The sequence below is a fragment of the Cryptomeria japonica genome, chromosome 3 (genome assembly GCF_030272615.1).
Source record: "Cryptomeria japonica chromosome 3, Sugi_1.0, whole genome shotgun sequence".
In the NCBI taxonomy this organism is placed as follows: Eukaryota; Viridiplantae; Streptophyta; class Pinopsida; order Cupressales; family Cupressaceae; genus Cryptomeria; species Cryptomeria japonica.
Window position 1 is genome coordinate 345,812,647 of NC_081407.1, and position 19,186 is coordinate 345,831,832.

Sequence of the window (19,186 nt, forward strand, 5' to 3'; positions counted from 1 at the left end):
GACTAAAGGGGAAGATGACTCTGGAAAGTATGTATTCTACTCAGCACTCACAAGCCAAGCTTCTAACAAGATCAACTCATGGGTGATTGACAATGGTTCATCCAGGCACATCACAGGGTTTAGAGAAGTACTTGACTCCATGACAGAGGAGAGTAATGAGGAAGTAACCATCGGAGATGACTCCACACATCCAGTCAGAGGAATGGGAACCTGCACCATCAAATTAAAGACAGGCATATCCTTACGGCTCGAAAGAGTACTATATGTCCCCGGCATCAAAAGGAATCTAGTCTCTATATCGGCATTGGAAGATAACGGATACAGAGTGACATTCATGGACAATAGAGTATTGACTTGGCCAAAGAACTCTTCCATCAAGAAGGCAAAGACCATTGGACAAAGACAGGGCTATTTGTATGAGTTGTGCACAGAACCCAACCTAGCCCTAATCCATGAAGCCACTAATGCAAATGAAGTTTGGCATAGAAGATTAGGCCATCTGAATTTTAGGGCTTTATCTTCAATGGGAAACCTTGTCACAGGTCTACCTAAGTTAAAACAAGATCATTCAGGGGCATGCAAAGGATGTGCCCTAGGTAAAAATACCAAGGGTACATTCCGAAATAGTACTAGGAAAACTAGTAAAGTTCTAGAGTTAGTTCATTCTGATGTATGCGGACCTATGTCCGTACCCTCTCTAGGGGGATTCTTGTATTATGTAATATTTGTTGATGACTACTCTAGGAAGACTTGGATCTACTTTCTGAAATGCAAAGAATCAGAAGAGATCCTCTCTAGGTTTAAATAATTTAAATCACTAACTAAAAACTACTCAGGAAACAAAGTTAAAACCCTAAGAACTGACAATGGGGGAGAATACACATCATATTCGTTTAGAGAATTTTGTAGAGATAATGGGATTAAGAGGGAGCTTACTATACCTTATAACCCCCAACAAAATGGGGTAGCTGAAAGGAAAAATAGGAATATAGTCGAAGCTGCCAAGGCCATGATTCTAGATCAAAACCTTAACACAAATCTCTGGGCAGAAGCATCCAGCACCGCTGTATATATACAGAACAGATGCCCACACTCCCATCTTGAAGATAAAACTCCTGAGGAAGTATTCACTAAAATTAAGCCATATATCAACCACCTTAGGATATTTGGGTGTCCTGTCTATATCCATGTACCTAAAGAAAAAAGACTAAAACTAGACCCTTCTGGAAAAAGAGGAATGCTTGTAGGATATAGTGAAACCTCAAAAGCCTACAGAATCTATGTACCTGGTCAAAGAAATATTAAACTAAGTAGGGATGTAATCTTTGAGGAAGACTTAGCCTTCAAAAGAGCTCAGAGCTCTATAGAACCTGAAATCTATGTCCCTATTTCTAACTTAGATGAAGATCCTGCTCCTGAGTTTCAGAGGGAGAATCTAGATGAAACTGAAAATGAAAATGAACACTCACCTAGAAATCTCAAGAAAAGACCACCATGGGCCACCAAAACAGTAGAAGAAGCTCAGAGGTTTGTCGCTCCTTCAGGAATCTTTAGAGAAAGCAAAAAGCCTAATAAATTTACTAGCTATGTTGCTCTTATGAATGATCTATCTAAAAATGAACCTGACAATGTAACTGATGCCCTTAAACATCAAGTATGGAAGGATGCTATGTCTGAAGAGTATCAATCCATAATGAAAAATGATGTATGGGAGATTGTTCCTAGGCCAACTAAGAAATATGTTGTTTCTTCTAAATGGCTTTTTAAGATCAAACATGCAGCAGATGGCAGTATTGAAAAACATAAGGCAAGATTTGTAGCCAGAGGGTTCTCTCAAAAGGAAGGAATAGACTATGAAGAGACATTTGCTCCCGTAGCCAGATATACCTCAGTAAGGACTGTGCTAGCCATTGCAGCAGCAAAGGGATGGAAGGTACACCAAATGGATGTAAAGACAGCTTTTCTTAATGGAGAGATCTCTGAAGAAGTATACCTAGAGCAACCTGAAGGGTTTGAGATTCATCATGCAGAGTCTCATGTGTGTAGACTCAAGAAAGCTCTATATGGGCTTAAACAGGCTCCCAGGGCCTGGTATGAAAGAATTGACACATATCTATCAAAGCTAGGCTTCTCTAAAAATGATGCAGATCCTAATCTCTACTACAAACAGAACAAAGGTGATATGCTAATATTGATTTTATATGTTGATGACTTATTAATCACAGGAGAAGATCACCTTATAGATCAATGCAAGAAAGATCTATCCAAAGAATTTGATATGAAGGATTTGGGATTCCTTCATTATTTCCTAGGGTTGGAAGTATGGCAGAATTCTGATAACATTATTCTAAACCAAGGCAAGTATACCTTGGACATCCTGAAGAGATTTGGAATGCTAAACTGCAGACCCATGACCGCTCCAATGGAAACCAATCTTCATAAACTTAAAGAAGAAGCAACAGAATCACCTTCTACTGATCCCACTCTATACAGGCAGATGATTGGGTCTCTTATGTACTCAGTAAATACAAGGCCAGATATCTGCTATGCAGTGAATGCTTTGAGTCAGTTTATGTGTGAGCCAAAGGAGATACACCTAGTTGCAGTAAAACACATTATGAGATATTTACAAGGCACCTTAAATCTTGGTCTCAAGTATGAGAAAGTTGATCTTAATCTACACGGATTCACAGATTCAGATTGGGCTGGAAGTGTCACTGACAGGAAAAGCACCTCTAGGTGCTGCTTCAGTTTGGGATCAACCATGATATCCTAGATCAGCAAAAAGTAGTCTTTTGTAGCGCAAAGTTCCACCGAGGCCGAATACATTGCGGCCTCCATGGCTGCTCGAGAAGCAGTGTGGCTTAGAAAGTTACTTGTGGGATTGTTTGGTGATCCTATGAAGCCTACTATTATCCATTGCAACAATCAAAGCTACATAAAACTTTCAGTGAATCCAGTGTTCCATGATAGATCCAAGCATATTGAGATTCCATACCATTACATGCGAGATATGGTAGACAAAAATGTGATCCAATTGGAGTATGTGAATACAGGAGACCAAACTGTAGATATTCTGACCAAACCCCTTTCCAGAGTGAAGGTTGATCACTTCAGAAAAGGTTTGGGTATGATAGAAAGGTAATCTGTTTTGTAACCTATACTTGCATATCAATAAGATGTTTAATGTGTAAACTTCTTTGTCGTGTTAGGACTTCTATGGGTGTAACCCCCTGTGTTCATATTCAAGAAGTGACGACTTCTCAAATATTGTACACTTGTATGGGAACATCATAAGGTGACGATCTTATGATGTTCAAACCAGTTATCGTGATAGGATCTCTAGTATGTCATGGATGTGCCATGATTGTGTTGTGATATTACATTTGAAATAGAATGCTAGTGCACTTATCACAACTTGGATATGTTGAAAATTTAATTATTTTCATATGATTATCCTTAGTATTGCGTGTGTAGGCAATACTGATATCACCTGCTTAGGTGATATCATGTCATTACAAATTGACTAACCTCTTGTATCACATGTTTAGGTGATACTTCATAATTGAATGGTATAATCCTATGTAGAGTAAGATTATGAAACCTCATAAGGAATCCTGACCATTATAAGAAATGAGATGATAGATATGGTAACTTTATCTTCCCTAGCTAAGAGGGAGTGTTGATTCAAGTAGCATCGATCAGATAAAACCATATACCTATCTGTTTACATCAAATGAAGAAAGACGGTAATGCAGATATATATTTCATATGAATGATTCATATATCGAACCTCTTCATTATCGAATTACAATTAATACATGTCCAAACATTATCGGGTTATATTAGAATTGACCCGAATTAGTTATCGGGCTTGTTTGCTTTGATACCGATTCATTATCGAGTGTGTTTATATCGATCTATTATCATTTACACTGGCACCGATTAGTTATCGTAGACACCGAATGGATCGGTTGCCATTTGTAAAAGTCACGACCAAGTGACATCTTGGTCGGACATGTCTAAAAGACATGTCCGATCAAGGTGCCACTTGATCGTGACTTTTACAAATGGCAACCGATCCATTCGGTGTCTACGATAACTAATCGGTGCCAGTGTAAATGATAATAGATCGATATAAACATTGAAATAAATACATGCATCATTCAAAAGAAAAGGGATGACATTGAAATAAATACATGTTCATCCTCCATACCTGCAGCAAAAGAAAGACAACAATATTATTGTCATAGTCATAATACCTAAATATTAAATACACCATCTTGCATATAACTTGTTCATTAAATTGGAAATTGCAATAACATTTACATTTGTTAGATGCATACCTATACTGAGCTCTTCTTGTCCCAATTTTTCTCCTTGAGGCAGTAGACATCTGCATGGCTTGCAAATTTTTGTAAGATTATTTTGAAACTGGATGGTTAGGGTTTTGAATGAAGTGTCCAAGTCAGCTTCATTAAATAAGCATTATTGGAAAGACATACCTCTTTGATATCCTTAACAGCTCACTTGAAGTTATCTTTTGTGTAACTTGGTATCCTTTTGGAGGATGTGTCCATTAATGTTTTGGGAATTTTATGCATTTCCTAGTTAACCTGATGCCTTTTAAATGTGAGAAAAAGTGATTAAGAGCTTTGTTTTCTCAAAAAAAGAATTATAAATAGAAGTAGTTTGTATCAGAAAACAAAATGAACAAAGTTGAGAACCTTGCTTCGTGTGGCAATGTTGACAATACTCAACTCCTATAGATAGCTGGTTGTTCTTCGCTCAATGGCAAGCTCTGAAGCCAAGTCAATAGGTTGGGTTAGTTATTGTTATCACAAAAGCTCGCACCCTTGCTGAGCTATCAACTCAGCAACCTTGTGAAACATGGAAACAACCCCGAAGAGTGGGACCTTGCGCAAGGGGTTGAATCTCCGGAAAAGGCCAGCTTCCTTCTCAATCTAGGTGCAGGTGTTGAACCAACTCAACACTTCAAAACTTACTCCTGGGCCTATCCTAACAATTTGTAGAGGTAAAGGGAAGAGAGAATTGCTTGAAATAAAAGGAGGTGATGCGCCAAGAAGAGATTGTTCCTCTCCCTACCCGTAATGACACAAAGAATCCACTAAAAAACCCAGAAGATGCACAAACTTCAGTTGTATGAGTGACCCCAATGCATGTATGGAGGTTAGAATTTGTTGAATGCCAAGAGATGAGAAGGTTTCCCACAAGTCACACTCAGAAATAAGTTAACACAGCATAAATGAGAGAAGAGTCACAAAACATACACCTATGATGAAGGTAAGAAAACATACATAGCATGCATAAGTTGAAGGAAGGCAAGAATGTAATTTCAATTCATTCAAAGGCTAAAGGCCAAACTTACAGTTGCAGAAATGCAAAAATTATTACAAGTCTTCAAGAGAAGAGAAAGAGCATAGGAAAGCTCAAGGCAGCAAGGAGAGAACCCTTTACAATGAGGCATAACAGTCTTATATACTTTTTCCAACAACTGCATCAAAGTAGGAAACCTTAACCATCTTGGTCGAATTTCCCCAAAAAGCCCTACTTTTAGGGGTCAAAGCATGTCTAGAAGGGGATGAAGTTGAGCTAAAAGTCAAGCCTGCCCATGCCTTTCCATAAAAGCTCTCAAATCTGTATTTATGACCCCCAGAATATTCCCAGATAGGCCTGTAAACCTCATAAATGCGCTCTAGTAGCTCTAGGAAAGGTGTACAAGTCATAATAGTTGGTGGAGCATTTAGGGCCTTGAGTGTTGATCACGCCATCTAAAGTGTTGCAGGCCGGAAGTTAGGGGAAGAGAAAACTTGCCAAGGAAAGGAACTTCGGAACCTCGAGGTTCCGGAGTTCCGAAGAAAGAAGAAGGAAGGAGACAACGCAAGGAACTTCGGAACCTCGGGGTTCCGGAGTTCCGGGAAAAGGAGAAGCTTAGGAGAAGAGATGAAGGAAAGGAAGGCTAGGAACTTCGGAACCTCGGGGTTCCAGAGTTCCGGAGAGGGAAGGAGAAAATAAGGACAAGGAACTTTGAAACCTCAGGGTTCCGGAGTTCTAGAGAAGGAGAAAGAAAAGCTAAGGAGAGGAGGGAAGGAACTTCGAAATCTCAGGGGTCCGGAGTTCCGGGGAAGGGGGATAGAGAGGGTCTAGGAACTTCCGACAAGACAACATTTCACTTCATGATTCTATCGTCTTCTCTTGGTCAATCTTGGAGCAACACTAGTCCATAGAATGTATCTCTAATCAGTTCTTACCAATGGGCCAAGGTGTCATAAAATGACAACAGTTATCACCATTTTGGTTGTACATTATGTTTGATTTTAATACCTGTTAAGGTATCCTCCTAGGAATATTCTCGAGTCTAAGTTGAGCTTGAAGAGTAGGAGATGAAACCCACTCTCATAGAGTTGACCCTTAACTTTCCATGCTCTATTGATGAATTGATTTCACTTGCATGACGACTTTAACCCTGGCCTTGTGAGTGAGATTCATTCTAAGAAGTGGAGAAGTGGAGAAAGGACGAGGATTTGAATATACATTCTTTGGACTATGATTACTTTAAGGATGAGCTCCTAATGGGGATTTCCTTTCTATCGTTTAAACAAGTAGTCTCAAAACTAAAGCAAATTGTGGCTCAAGAGATAAACAAAGGCAGAAGTTAGAGACTGAGAAAACAAGGGCAAAGATCAATTATGGTAAGCAAGCCTCTATGATTAAGTCTAGTCAAAGAATTTAATTTTCATGCCTAAAGTCATACAACAATAGAGTTTAGCTAATCTAATGACAAAATAATCCTCATGAAAAACTACAATTTGACTAGATTCAAAGGATTGGACGAAGGAAAAATTATGCCTAAGATTAGCAATAAAAAATTGGACATCGCTAAGGTTGGGAAAAGGTATTGGCTTCTTTCTTTTGTCTTTGGATACTACAACCAAGAAGAGAAAGAGTAGAATGGACAAAAGTTGAGAGTCTTCGTTTGGAAGCGAAGGAGTCCATTGGCTTGGACTCTTAGTGGGCGTGGCTCCCCAAGAAGAGGAGAACCCAATCCTAATTTATTTTCTTTGGTGAATATATTTTGGATTTTCTAGCAAGGTGTTTTGTATCTCATTTATGTTCTTATTAATCTAAAAATGTTTGTAGCGATTTGTCTTTTCTCAATTTCCCTAGATTTTGATTCAAGGTGTTAAATTGTAATGAGGATGTTTTCTATTTCTATTTAGTATGGATGAGGGTCCGAACAAATTCCTTCAATTACCCAATCAAAAAAAAAAAATCATATATAAATATAGAAATTACTATGTATATAGTAAATTTTGGTAATGTCTTTTACTCCTTGCAATTATTTTCATGCTTGGATTTTTTCAAACTCGTGCACTAAACAATCCAAACGATGGGCTTCAAATTCCTTCAAAGCTATGGGTAATAGGTAGGACTCTATAAATGTCAACCCCTTTTTTGAATCTATGGTTCCACTCAATGATGAGATTAAATCTACTTAAAAGTCCCCCACTCAAGCACCACACCTAGATGGTGGAATTTCTTCAAATTTTATGGACACTTATATTTTTGAGATTTTCTAGCACAGCTATTTCATGACATGTTGCTCCTAGTGTGGATGTATTTGCATTAGAGGCTTCTTCTAATCTTAACTACTAAAAATCATTCCATGATGCTTGCTGTGGAAATAATTAGAATCATCAGTTGATTGTAGAGGCCATGGTACTGATTAAGAAAGTTTTGATAACTCATCTATATCTCCTATTTTGGATTTGCAACAAAAAGCTTGTAAATCATTGATTTGGAAGGGAACTTCGATAGTAGAACAAGTTCCAAAATTAGTTTTTGACCATGATAAATATGTCAACCCGAGAGAAAAAATACTGAAGCAACACATTTTAATTGAAAGATTCAATGGTTTTTGGCCCCACTTCAATAGTTTACACGGTTGGATTACAGAGCTTTGGAAACCCCTAGCAAGGCAAACATTGATATCTTTCATGTGCTCAAGGGTTCTTCATGGTGGAATTTGTCTTATAATAATAGAAAGGCTATTCTCAATTATAGACCATCATTCCAAGAATTACAATTTAAGCATTAAAAAATGGTATCCCTCTTTTCATTCTCCACTATGCAGATTTGGGTGGGTCTTCCTTATTTGCCATTATAGTATTGGTGTTCTTACTACAAGATTATTAGGAATTCTTTGGGCAAAACCACAAATCACTCTCATACCACTTATGCCCAATTGGAAATGGATACAAATAGGGGTTGCCTAAAGAAATCATTTTGAAATGCCTAATTACTACGTGAAAACGTCAGGCTATGCTTTTTGTTCACTTTCTACCACTCAAAAGTGAAGAACCCGAACTCCCAAATGTTAGTTTATTGTAACTTAGTGAAGAAAATAAATAAGGATTCGAATCCTTATAGGGCTGGGCCCTTCTTCTTGATGTAACGTGGAGACTCAGCTGGGTCCTATTCCCATGTAGCGTGTGACCCTTAAATAGGGCAGAACAATTAAGGTAACGTGTGAAGGTTAAATATAAAATATGGGCGCCAAAATATGGGGCCGACCCCAATGGAAAACTTGCACGTTAGAACTTATATATAACATAGTCATTTGCCATTCAACACACACACAAAACAGCGAAAAAGGATATCTGCTTTAAAGGTGTGAAAGTTGTTACTGAACTTGGTGAATCTGTTCAAGGAGATTATAGCGAATTTGTTCAAGATCATAGCGAATATTGTTGTTGTTGATAGCAAGTCCTTCAAGGTGCAGATCTTATACTTTGTTGCTGTTGATAGCAAGTTCTTCAAGGTGCAGATCTGATACTTTGTTGCTGTTGATAGCAAGTTCTTCAAGGTGCAGATCTGATACAGACCCGAAGCAAATATATTCACTTGAAAGGACAGACTTATTCCCTGTGGAAGTAAGAACCTAGTGCAAACCTGTTCATGATAAAGAAGCAGATCAGATTTATGCAAGTGTGCAGAATACAGATCTCAGATCTAAGTTGCAGCTAAGTACACATTGTTACCTTTTGGAATTGAATGCATAATCAGACCTGTGGGTCTTTATTGCTGGGTTTTTCCTCTTAGGAGGTTTTCCCAGGGTATTTGCGTGTCGTGTTTCATTATTGTTCATCTTTATGTTTATGCCTAATTCTGAAAGTCACTAAACTAAACAGCAAATCAATTAAGATTCAGTTTCTGAGTTTTCCATTAAATTTGAAAGTCTAATTTCAACACCAAACATGGCCTCGAACTAATCTCTCTCTGTTCAACCCCAACTGTCAAAATCCACAGCCAAACCCTTTTAGAATGAAGCTTTAGATGCTAAAAACTGATGCAGTAATTTTTGGCCTTCCTCAAATGTCAATAACTGAAAAATAATTCTGCCAAGTGGCTACAGTCCAAGAAAACTGAAACTACAAGAATACTGACGCTTCAACTTCCATCCTGCAGTGCTGCAGTTTCCCCACTGTCCCAATATGCCTCTACATGTCACTTGAATTTCTAATAATTCTGGAGATTTTGATGCAAAAAAAAAGAATGCTCCTTGTTTTCCACCTGTTAGCCAAAGAATGGTCCCTCAATTAATCCACCCTCGAATGAGCAGACTCAATCCTACATGACCAATCCAAGCTTGTATAGTAACACATGGCACCGCAGTGATACTCTAAGATTTATACAATTCCACTATGGTTTTAGCATTGACTTTACAAAAGGCAGAGATCTTCAGCAGCCTTTGTGCCCATGCGGCACCATCATCACAACTAGTCACCTTTGCATTAACAGAGTTGATTACTCCCAGACCCACAAAACCAAACACCACACACACACACACACACACACAACAAACCAAAACAATAATACAGATCATGCACAATAATACAGACCTAAGCGTGCCAAAACAATAATACATAGTGACCATACCATGTACAATAATTGGAATCAAGGTTGAACCAATCAAATGTTTACACAGGTCATGTACAATAACACAGACCTAAGCCTGCCACCATGATGATAATACACACTTAAGCCTGCCACCATGCTCTCTCCAAGTTCTGCTTTAATGTTTACCTAAAAGCTCCTACCAGTTAGGCTATGGTTTAGGGGTAAGTGAGGCACTTCTTGCTAGAATGACCCAACCTTAGAAAACCAAACAGGCATGACCCTATCCATATACAGTTTGAGGTACATTCGCACAAAAGCGAGAAAACTCTCATTCCACAATCCCATGGAAATGTGGCACTTTTCAGCTAAAAGAACATTGTATCAAGGAAGGGAGGCACGCACCTCAATAATACCAGTCTCCTCATCTATGAGAAGAGAGCAACATTAAGGAATATTAGGTTGTTTCAGTAATGGTTGAAGATCTAATATGTTAAAGCCCCCCAGTTTAATCTTCCATTTCTTACTCTTGTAGTTGGGTGTAGGGACGTCGACCTAGCATTCAAAAGACATTACTGGAACCATGAGACAATAACATAAGAATCTGAATTTATATTGCAAATATGGAAACTCGTGGATAGCAACAATCTGTTGCAACATTTTAAACAAATTGTTCTGATGAAGAATAATGGCAAAGCTTCAAATGTGACCTTTACTTGTTGTCTGGTAACTCTTTATTTTGGTTCTTCTACTTAAACACTACAACACTTTGAAAACAAAGCCAGATGGACTTTAGGATTCTAAATGCATATCAATATGCCCATATAAGCAGAGCTCTTGCTTAGAGCAGGAATCCCTTCTTACAGAAATAAGGAGGTAAGGCAACTTGATACCTTCTGTCTCTCAAAATCACATCATAAATGTTAGAATATTTGAATGTATAAGACCTGGCCCATGGGTGCAAGCACATAGTGACAACCTTTACAGATGTGTGGTGAGCCATCAAAGCTTTCAGGAAATATCCTGGTCTAGGAGACTAGGACATATGAGAATTACCAATCAGTCTCCTCAATATTGCATTAATGACGTCTCTGATGTCTACATGGCTACTGGACATTAGAAATTTCCAAAGCAAAAATATGCAATGCTGCCCAAGACTTGAGAAAGGAACTTCACAGGGCGATTGTTTAGGACCAATATCAACAATCTGCCAATGCTAGTCATAATTAAAATTACTGTGATGAAGAAAAATCCCAATGAGATTTCTAAAAAGCTAAACAAGGGTCATATTGATCATTTAAAATCCTAATCGACATCCCTATAATTAGAAGTGTTGCATTTATTGCATGCATGGTTTATGAATTGAGTATACATGTGTGACATTACCTTTAGGAGCGACAAACAACTCAAGAAATAAATACAGGAAAAGGATTTGAGGGTCAAAAAAATATCCTTAGCTTCTCAGAAAAACTTCAGGACAATTTCATGACTTGAAGCTCTAGCAGAAATCATGGCAAGTTGTCAAATACACATTGACACTAAATGATAATTATTAGCATGTTAGTGTAAGTTCAATTTGGTTTCAGAGATAAAACAATTAACTGTATAATTGCAATAATTCTTCCTGTATACAAGCAAACACCATTACAAAACTCCCAGTTGTCTGAGAAAAGATTACTTGTAATCTTGTTACTTCAAGAAATCATGTTTTTGTTTAGAGAGAAAGAGAGAGAGATTGTGATTACAAAATTTCATGGGAAAGAATATAATTTTAATAAAAAGTAAAAAACCTCGAGTTGGAAGAAATAATGCAAAAAACCTAGTACACCCTCTAATAAATGGCTCTATTGTTAGTCGGTATGCATTGTACAAATCTGGATCAAGTTTGGTCTATTGGATTCTCTAGCAAGTTTTAGTACAATGTCCAAAAATTACCCCATATAAGCGCGTACCAGCATTGATCCTCTGAATCCAGAGACCACGCATGTCACGCTTCTTGTTTCGGCGATCTCTATAGGAGTACTGAAGGGCTTTCTCCACACGCTCTCTAGCAATGCGTATGCAATTCTTCGCCCTCCCTCGGAAGCCCTTGGCCAACTTCAATATCTGATCCTTGTGCATCTTTTCTCCTCCTTTACACACCTGCTGTAATTCATAAGTGTAAGTTATTTTCTCAGATAAATATGTAATAATGTATTCCATCATATCCACAAATTCTGTGACATCCATAGTAAAGTAAAAAATGAAATAAGAATGTCTTCTCATACACTATTAGAAGGATATTTTCATTTTGTTTTAGGCAGTGTCTCTTACTAAGATGAAATTTTATGTACATTTGAATGTAGACCGTGTGTATCTGATATTTGTCACAGAAAAAGGCCATAAAAATGGCCTGTCAAAAGTATAAAAATATGTTTGATGAAGTAAGAAAATACCCTTAAGACGTGAAAATTAGCACATAAATCTAAAGATTTCTTAGAGATTTCATAACAATCTTATCGTTGTAAGAATACATAAGAGCATCTATGCCATTGTAAGTGCATGGGAAATTCTGACACACATAAGAGCATGTAAGAGGGAGGTTACAAAGTGGAATTGAAATCTTAACCAAGTTTATAAGTCTTTTTGGAGTGTGGTTTTGGTACATGGTTTTCCATAAGCATATATTTCGGTGCTTGGGTTAAGGTTACAAAGAGTGGATGATTCAATGTAAGGGTTATGCTCCAAGATTTCCTCCAAAGGAAAAAGATGGTGATCTCCATGTTAAGGCTACAATCCTAATATTGTACTGTAACAGAAATGTTGCTGGAATACATTGGTTCACTGCTTTGTAAGGTGGGGTTTTTTATTCAAAAGGATTTTCCAGGTATTTCATTCAAAATGGTTTTTCCCACGTATAGATATGTGTAAGGCCCACAAGTGCCTATCCCTTCCACTTCATCTTGTAGTTGTGTATCAATTATTTACAAATTATATATTGCTTTGTATTGGTTGGTTATTGCTTGTGAATACCAACATACTAATACTTGGACATGTCTATTAGACATGGTCGATCAAGATGCCACTTGATCGTGCCTTTTCATTTGCAATACGTAACCAATCGAATGCCGATATTAATCGGTGTCAATGCATAACAATGAAGCCCGATAACTAATTGGTGGCATCAAGGTTACTGTTTATTGTTAGATTGCAATGTTTATATATTAACACAAATCATGAAATATGATCCTAGCATGATCGTAAATTTAACATCAGTTTGTATGATTATAATCGGTAAAACCGATAATGCACCATATATATAAGGAGAGCAATTATAATAGTAATATCAGATGATAGAACAAAGGAATAATAAGTGAAGTCTATTATAGTCTATCGATGAGATAGATGATTGAATGAGAGACTTCATTTATCTCTGATTCAATCATTTATCTTACCGAAGCTATCATGTATCAACATGAGGTTCCTACATGTATTTCTCGGGGATAATTGTGAATTGTCTAGAAGGTGCATAAAGACTTATAAGTTAGCTATTGGGATTGAGATGAGATATTTGTTTGAAATTAAGATATGAGCCAAAAGAAATATGTCTGTTGGAAAAGGAAATTGAATATTTGAGTTAGGTTTTACCTCTTAAGAAAAAGTGAATTTCATTTTCATATTTTTCTTTAAGCAATTTCTAATTTGGGAAGAGAGCAAACGGGGAGCTAGTGGTTTGCATTGGAAAAAATTTTGGGGATATCAATTGGAACTAAAATATTGGATTAAGGTTTTGCTAGGCTTTATTGTGGGTAAAGAATTGCACTCCATCGTTTTCCATTGTTTCCTGAGGTGTTGTTCTTTGTTATTTAAGCTTTCTAATGAGTAGGAAACTTCAATAAATGAAATTAAAATCTTGGTGCGAGGATAAGTATTTGATGTTTGGAAGGATAAGTATTTGATGTTTGGTTCCAAAGATTGCTTCTTTGTTAGAAATCACTTTCCTTGATTTAAGTAGTTTTAATTTAGTTTCAAAAATGTAAATTTGTACCCAAACTCTTGCAAATTTCCTAAAAATATATATGTGATTGTATTTTTGCTTTGTTGAGCAAATTTTGGGACAAGAGGATACTTTTAGGAATGTTTATAGGCTAGATCCCTAGTGAATTTTTTTTTAAGAAATCAAAGGTTTCTTTAATGGTAGACCTAGACTTTTAACATTTTTGAAGAAAACTAAAAAAGTGTGATTTTGAGAAATGAACCTTCTTTCCGTGCTTTGTTTTGTGGGATGGTAAATGAATAAGAGTGGTGAATTTGTATAGGTGAAATATGGCCGTGTGTATGTAAATGTTGGCTTATCCCATCTTAAGGGCCATTCGAAAAGGTGGACACTTTGATTGTGTAGGGAATGAGAATACTCATAGGAGACTAGAAGTCAATGAATTGTAATTGGGAGATGCAATGTTTGAAAAGATGTTATCATCGTAATAATAAACACAGGAGTCAATTATAAAATAAATAATGACTTCAACATGTGTATTGTATTACATAAATATAAGATTAATCGGCACTACATTTGAGAAGGGATGTTGCACCTTGAGCTTGCTTGTACAACAATTGTATGGATGTTTAAAAAGGAATGTTGCATTCACAATTGCTCCCAAAAGGGCAATTGCTATTGAAACCTACTCAATCTACTCTATTCCTAGCCTGGTTTTGAAAAACAAGGGGAAAGCCACTCGTATTTACTACCCTCCACTTCCTTGGTCAATTGGATTGATGTTTCCAATTGTGTTTTGATATAAAAAAATTGTATGTTATGTGTAAGAGGCCAATCGTGTTTATGCTTGCAACCATGGAGTTCATCTAGTAGTTTAGAGAGGTGGGCCTCTGAATCCCACAAAATTGTGCAGCGTTGATCACCATTGATTGCTTGGTGAATTCATAGCAATATACATGGAGCTTGTGAGGCAATTCAATAAGTCTTGTTGGCTCTGAAGTATCATATCTTGTCATATTGAAGTAGATGTAACCTTGTTGTAAGTTGTAACTTGTAGTTTTCGAGGATGTTTGCAAGGACATGGAAAGGTTGTGATTGTGTACTATTCCCATCTTCATATTGGTGTGCAATCCATCTATGTTTGGGATGACATCTCCACTTTGTAATCTTGTCATTTTATTGAAATGAGTTGAAATTGAATCTTGTTTTGAATGAAACTATCATTATTTTTTATTAGTTCTAAATTGAACTAGTGGTAGAAAATGATGGTTTAATAATGCTATGCCTTATATTGGATGTTGTGAAAGATGGGAATTCAATGGTCATGTGGATGTGATCTCAACCATATGATATTGGAAGTCGTACTTTGATCAAACATTCTTTTGTCGCATCTTGTGTAAATGAATGCTTGCATTTCAATAGTAGTTTTTTAGTGAAAATAAGTATTGGTGTTTTATGATCTATAAGAATGGTTTGGTGTAGCTTAAGATCATTGGAAAAGATTGTTTCAAACCAATTGTTAACAGATCATATATTAAGTTATGCCTAGTTTAGTGTAGATTGTGGGTCTCATACCCTTCTTGTCTTTTGAGTTTGAAAACTTGTTTCAAAGGTTAGTTAGGTTGATGACCTTGTTGGGGATCTTGTGTTGCCTAGGAGCCTTTTGGGGGTCTTCGGAGTCCTAGTGCCCAAATAAGATATTTTGTTGTTTCTACATCACCTATATACAATGGGAGCAATTTCATTAGCAACATGGGCAATTTGCAAGTCACATGGGCAATTCCCTACCAGCAACAAGGGCAGTTTGGTTCCCACAATAGTGATTTGGGGACACCAATCGTGTTTATGCTTGCAACCATGGAGTTCATCTAGTAGTTTAGAGAGGTGGGCCTCTGAATCCCACAAAATTGTGCAGCGTTGATCACCATTGATTGTGTATATCTCAAATGTAAGTCTTAAAAGAAATGCATCGCTACATCAATACCTGTGTTGAATTTTGAATTAGAGAGAAAACATCAGAAGTGAAGCTTGTGTGCAACTTCTCCACAAAATCTCTTTGCAGAATTGTTCTCAATGCATGCAATTCAGCCATCTCAACCTAAAAAAACACTAACACTCGTCAACTTCTGAATTATGTAATTTTTGTCTTTTGGAAGTGCAGAGCAATCCAAAACATACCTACAGATTTGAATATACAAGGGTTTCCTGAAGATAATTGATGCAAGGTTTCTGTACAACACTTTAAATGTTTTCTTTGGAGTAGTGTTCATCTGTAGAATACTTGACAACTAGAAGTAATCTTGTCAAACTCATCACCATTCACAGCAAGAGAGTTAATAACTTAATTTCTCGAAGAGTTCCTCAGACGCTTCGCTGGTTTCTTAACCATAAAGAATTTCAATATACTGTTGAAATTCTTGTGGAATGGTTTGCTCCAAAGACCCTTGAAAAATTACTCTCCGGTTCCTGCTATATTCATCCAAGCAAACTTCATCTGCACTCACAAGAAGTAAAAGAAAAAATAAGTAGGTAAAGGTAACTAGAAAAAGTTAAAAAAAATGCCATCATAATATCTGCTCATCTGAAGAAACTAGCAGTATCGAGGATCCTCCAAGGAAATCAAACCCTTATCTGAAGATATACCATGGCTGCTCCGAGAAACCATGGCTGGACTTCTCGTGGTCTCTTCCCTCCTCACCTTCCCCATAGATCTTCTCTCCAAAATAGACCGAGGAATCGAAATCCGTCGCGGCCTCAAACCCTGGTTAATCGTCATCCTCGTAAGTTTTTTCCGAGCCACCAATATAATCTCAACCTCCGAGGAAGCCCCCCTTTCCAGAGTTCCTTTCAGCAGACTAAATTTTAGAGTTTTCGGCCAAATTCTTCTGCGGAGTTTCAAAGCTTAGACTCCTAGGCAAAGAAAGTTGCGACGGGTTCAAACTGCATCCCTATTGCAACCTGTAAAAAGAGTTTTGTTTCTATCAAGCAACCTCTTTCTTCCAAGCAGCAACCTCATTGCCAAAGACTGCAAAACCGTCTTCCCCTTACAACAGGGCTGCCCTACAGGGATTCGCGTGCCATGGGTTTGCCCAACAGGGGTTCGCGTGCCACAGGCTCCAGAAATGCCTTTTCCTCATGGCCTAAACCTTCCTTTGAGCGCAAGGATCATAAATGGTCCAGGAAATCTATGGGAAGCAAACTGTTTGTGCTTCCATCAAATTCTTTAAATCCCTCGCTCGCCTGCCTCAAGGAGAATGCCTTCTTTGCGAAATGGTGTGGCACTGGTGGGACAAGCAAAGACATTCTGGATTGGTGGAAATCTTCCTTCCCGGATCTTATAGTAGTTAGACAAATGCAGAATGACTTCTTGTTCATAGAATATGTGGATGCGGCACTAAAAAAAGCAATCACAAAAGGCAATCCTTTGTTCTTTCAAGGCTCCACCTTCCACTTCCTTGACTAGAAACTAGGATTTGATCCAGCTCAGCACAGATTTGAGAAAACTCCTATTTGACTATCTTTAGTAGGCCTTCCATCCGAGTTTTGGTGCCTAGAGTCACCCCTGAAGATTGGTGATGCGCTTGGTTTTCTGGTAGGGATTGAAGCAAATTTCTTTGAAGGTCAGAATGAGGATATAGCAAATATTTATGTAGAGATTGATCTCTCCAAAGGCTTTTATAGTGAGCTTGAGATCATTTCGGAACTGGGCAGATGGAAACAAAAGGTGATAAGATTGGGTAATGGAGTACCTGGCAAATGCTTGTTAAGGAACCAAATAGTTAATAATAGCTCCTTGGCAGCATCTTTGGGAGCCCTCAACCTCCCTCTTCAGCACCCAGAACCACTCATTGCTAGCCCAAACTCTCAAAAGAGGACCTTGGATCAGGATACTGCACCGAACCTAGCAGCTGAAGTATCGGCCCAAGCTTTATCAAAGCCCCTTCGCCAGCCCCTTTGTAGTGTCTCAACTTCTCTCCCGGTCTCAATTGTGGTTCTAGATTCCCTGGCCCTCCACCCTCCTTGCTCTTGTCTGCGTCTTAGAAATAAGCCTGCATGCCTGGATCCCCCGTCTTCACGCCTCACTCCTCAAGGTTCCCAACCCTCCCTTGTTAATTGACCACCTCTCATTTTATCACCGATTGCCAAGCCTCAATCCCAAAAGGTTGTTAGAAGTTTGTTTGGGCAAAAAAAAAACCCTGCCTTGAGCAAAGGAGCCTTCAATATTTTCTCACAACCTCCAACTAAGGTCTCCAAAAGGAAAAGTTGCATTAAGCGCAAGAACTCCAGGGGTTCCTTCCACACAGCAAAATCCACTAAATGGAAAAATATTCATCTTTCAAAAATATTACAAGAGGAGGAGGTTATTGAAGAGGATCTTAAAGCAGACATGGAGGAGAATATTGAGACTTTTTTATCAGAGGGAGAGATTTCTCCTTCTTCAGACCGTCCCCCCCCCCCCCCCCCAAGCATCATTTTAACCTCTCAGCGGAAATTCCTTTCCCCTTTCTGCTCTCCCCGCCATTTGAGTCAAACAGTCTGGATTTGCCTCTTGATCACGATGCTCAGAATCTTCTGTAGAATCTCATGATAGGAGAGGAAGACCAGGATGCAATATTGGACACCTCCTTGGCAGTTCTCTACTCACAGATCAAGGAAAAAAGGAAGCTAGGGCTCCATCAGAACCAGGAGGGCATGGAGAAGATGGATTTTGGTTCAACCCCACCCAAAAAGGGCCGCAAGTCTTTCATAGAGACCAGATCTCAGGATGGAATGGCGGAGAATCAATCTAAACTATTGGATCTATGGAAAGTAGGGAAGGGAAACCCCTTTCCTGAACAACAATGAAAATCCTTTCTTGGAATGTTAGGGATCTCAATGCCCCTAACAAACAGAGGGTGATCAAAAGACAAATTTTTTTGGTCAGTGCAGACTTAATCCTATTGCAAGAAACTAAATTGGAGGAAAAGCTAGCAGTTGCCTTTGGAAATGGGATTAGCTCCTCATTCCAAGCTTCTCTCCAAATGACAATAGCATCAGAAGGTGCCTCTGGAGGACTAATGATAATTTAGAAGTCCTCTCAAATTAAAGCTGAAGGCATTGCATCTAGTAGGGATTGGATGCTTGCCAAAACCACTCATCTTCAGTCAAACACTTCTTTCTTCATTATCAATGTATATGGCCCAGTGTCCTCGTTCAAAAAGAGACTCACATGGTCCTCTTGAGATGGAGTTTTGTCCACCTTATCTGAAGAACAAGTCTTTATTGGGGGTGATTTTAATGCTATCAGGAGTG

General features: G+C 38.1%; 1 protein-coding gene across 9 annotated transcripts in view; it reads right to left on the minus strand.

Moving 5' to 3' along the window:
* Positions 1-19,186, minus strand: part of LOC131034831 (uncharacterized) — a 41,534-nt gene that overhangs the window by 12,689 nt on the left and 9,659 nt on the right. For 4 of the 9 annotated variants that reach the window (XM_057966427.1, XM_057966432.1, XM_057966428.1 and 1 more), the window contains exon 2: positions 11,854-12,063. In XM_057966427.1, coding sequence (XP_057822410.1) covers positions 11,854-12,039 — 186 coding nt within the window. In that variant the 5' untranslated portion in view covers positions 12,040-12,063. Of the gene's footprint in view, positions 1-11,853; positions 12,064-12,353; positions 12,501-19,186 lie in introns of those variants that run through there. The other 5 variants (XM_057966426.1, XM_057966425.1, XM_057966430.1 and 2 more) reach the window with 3 other exon arrangements.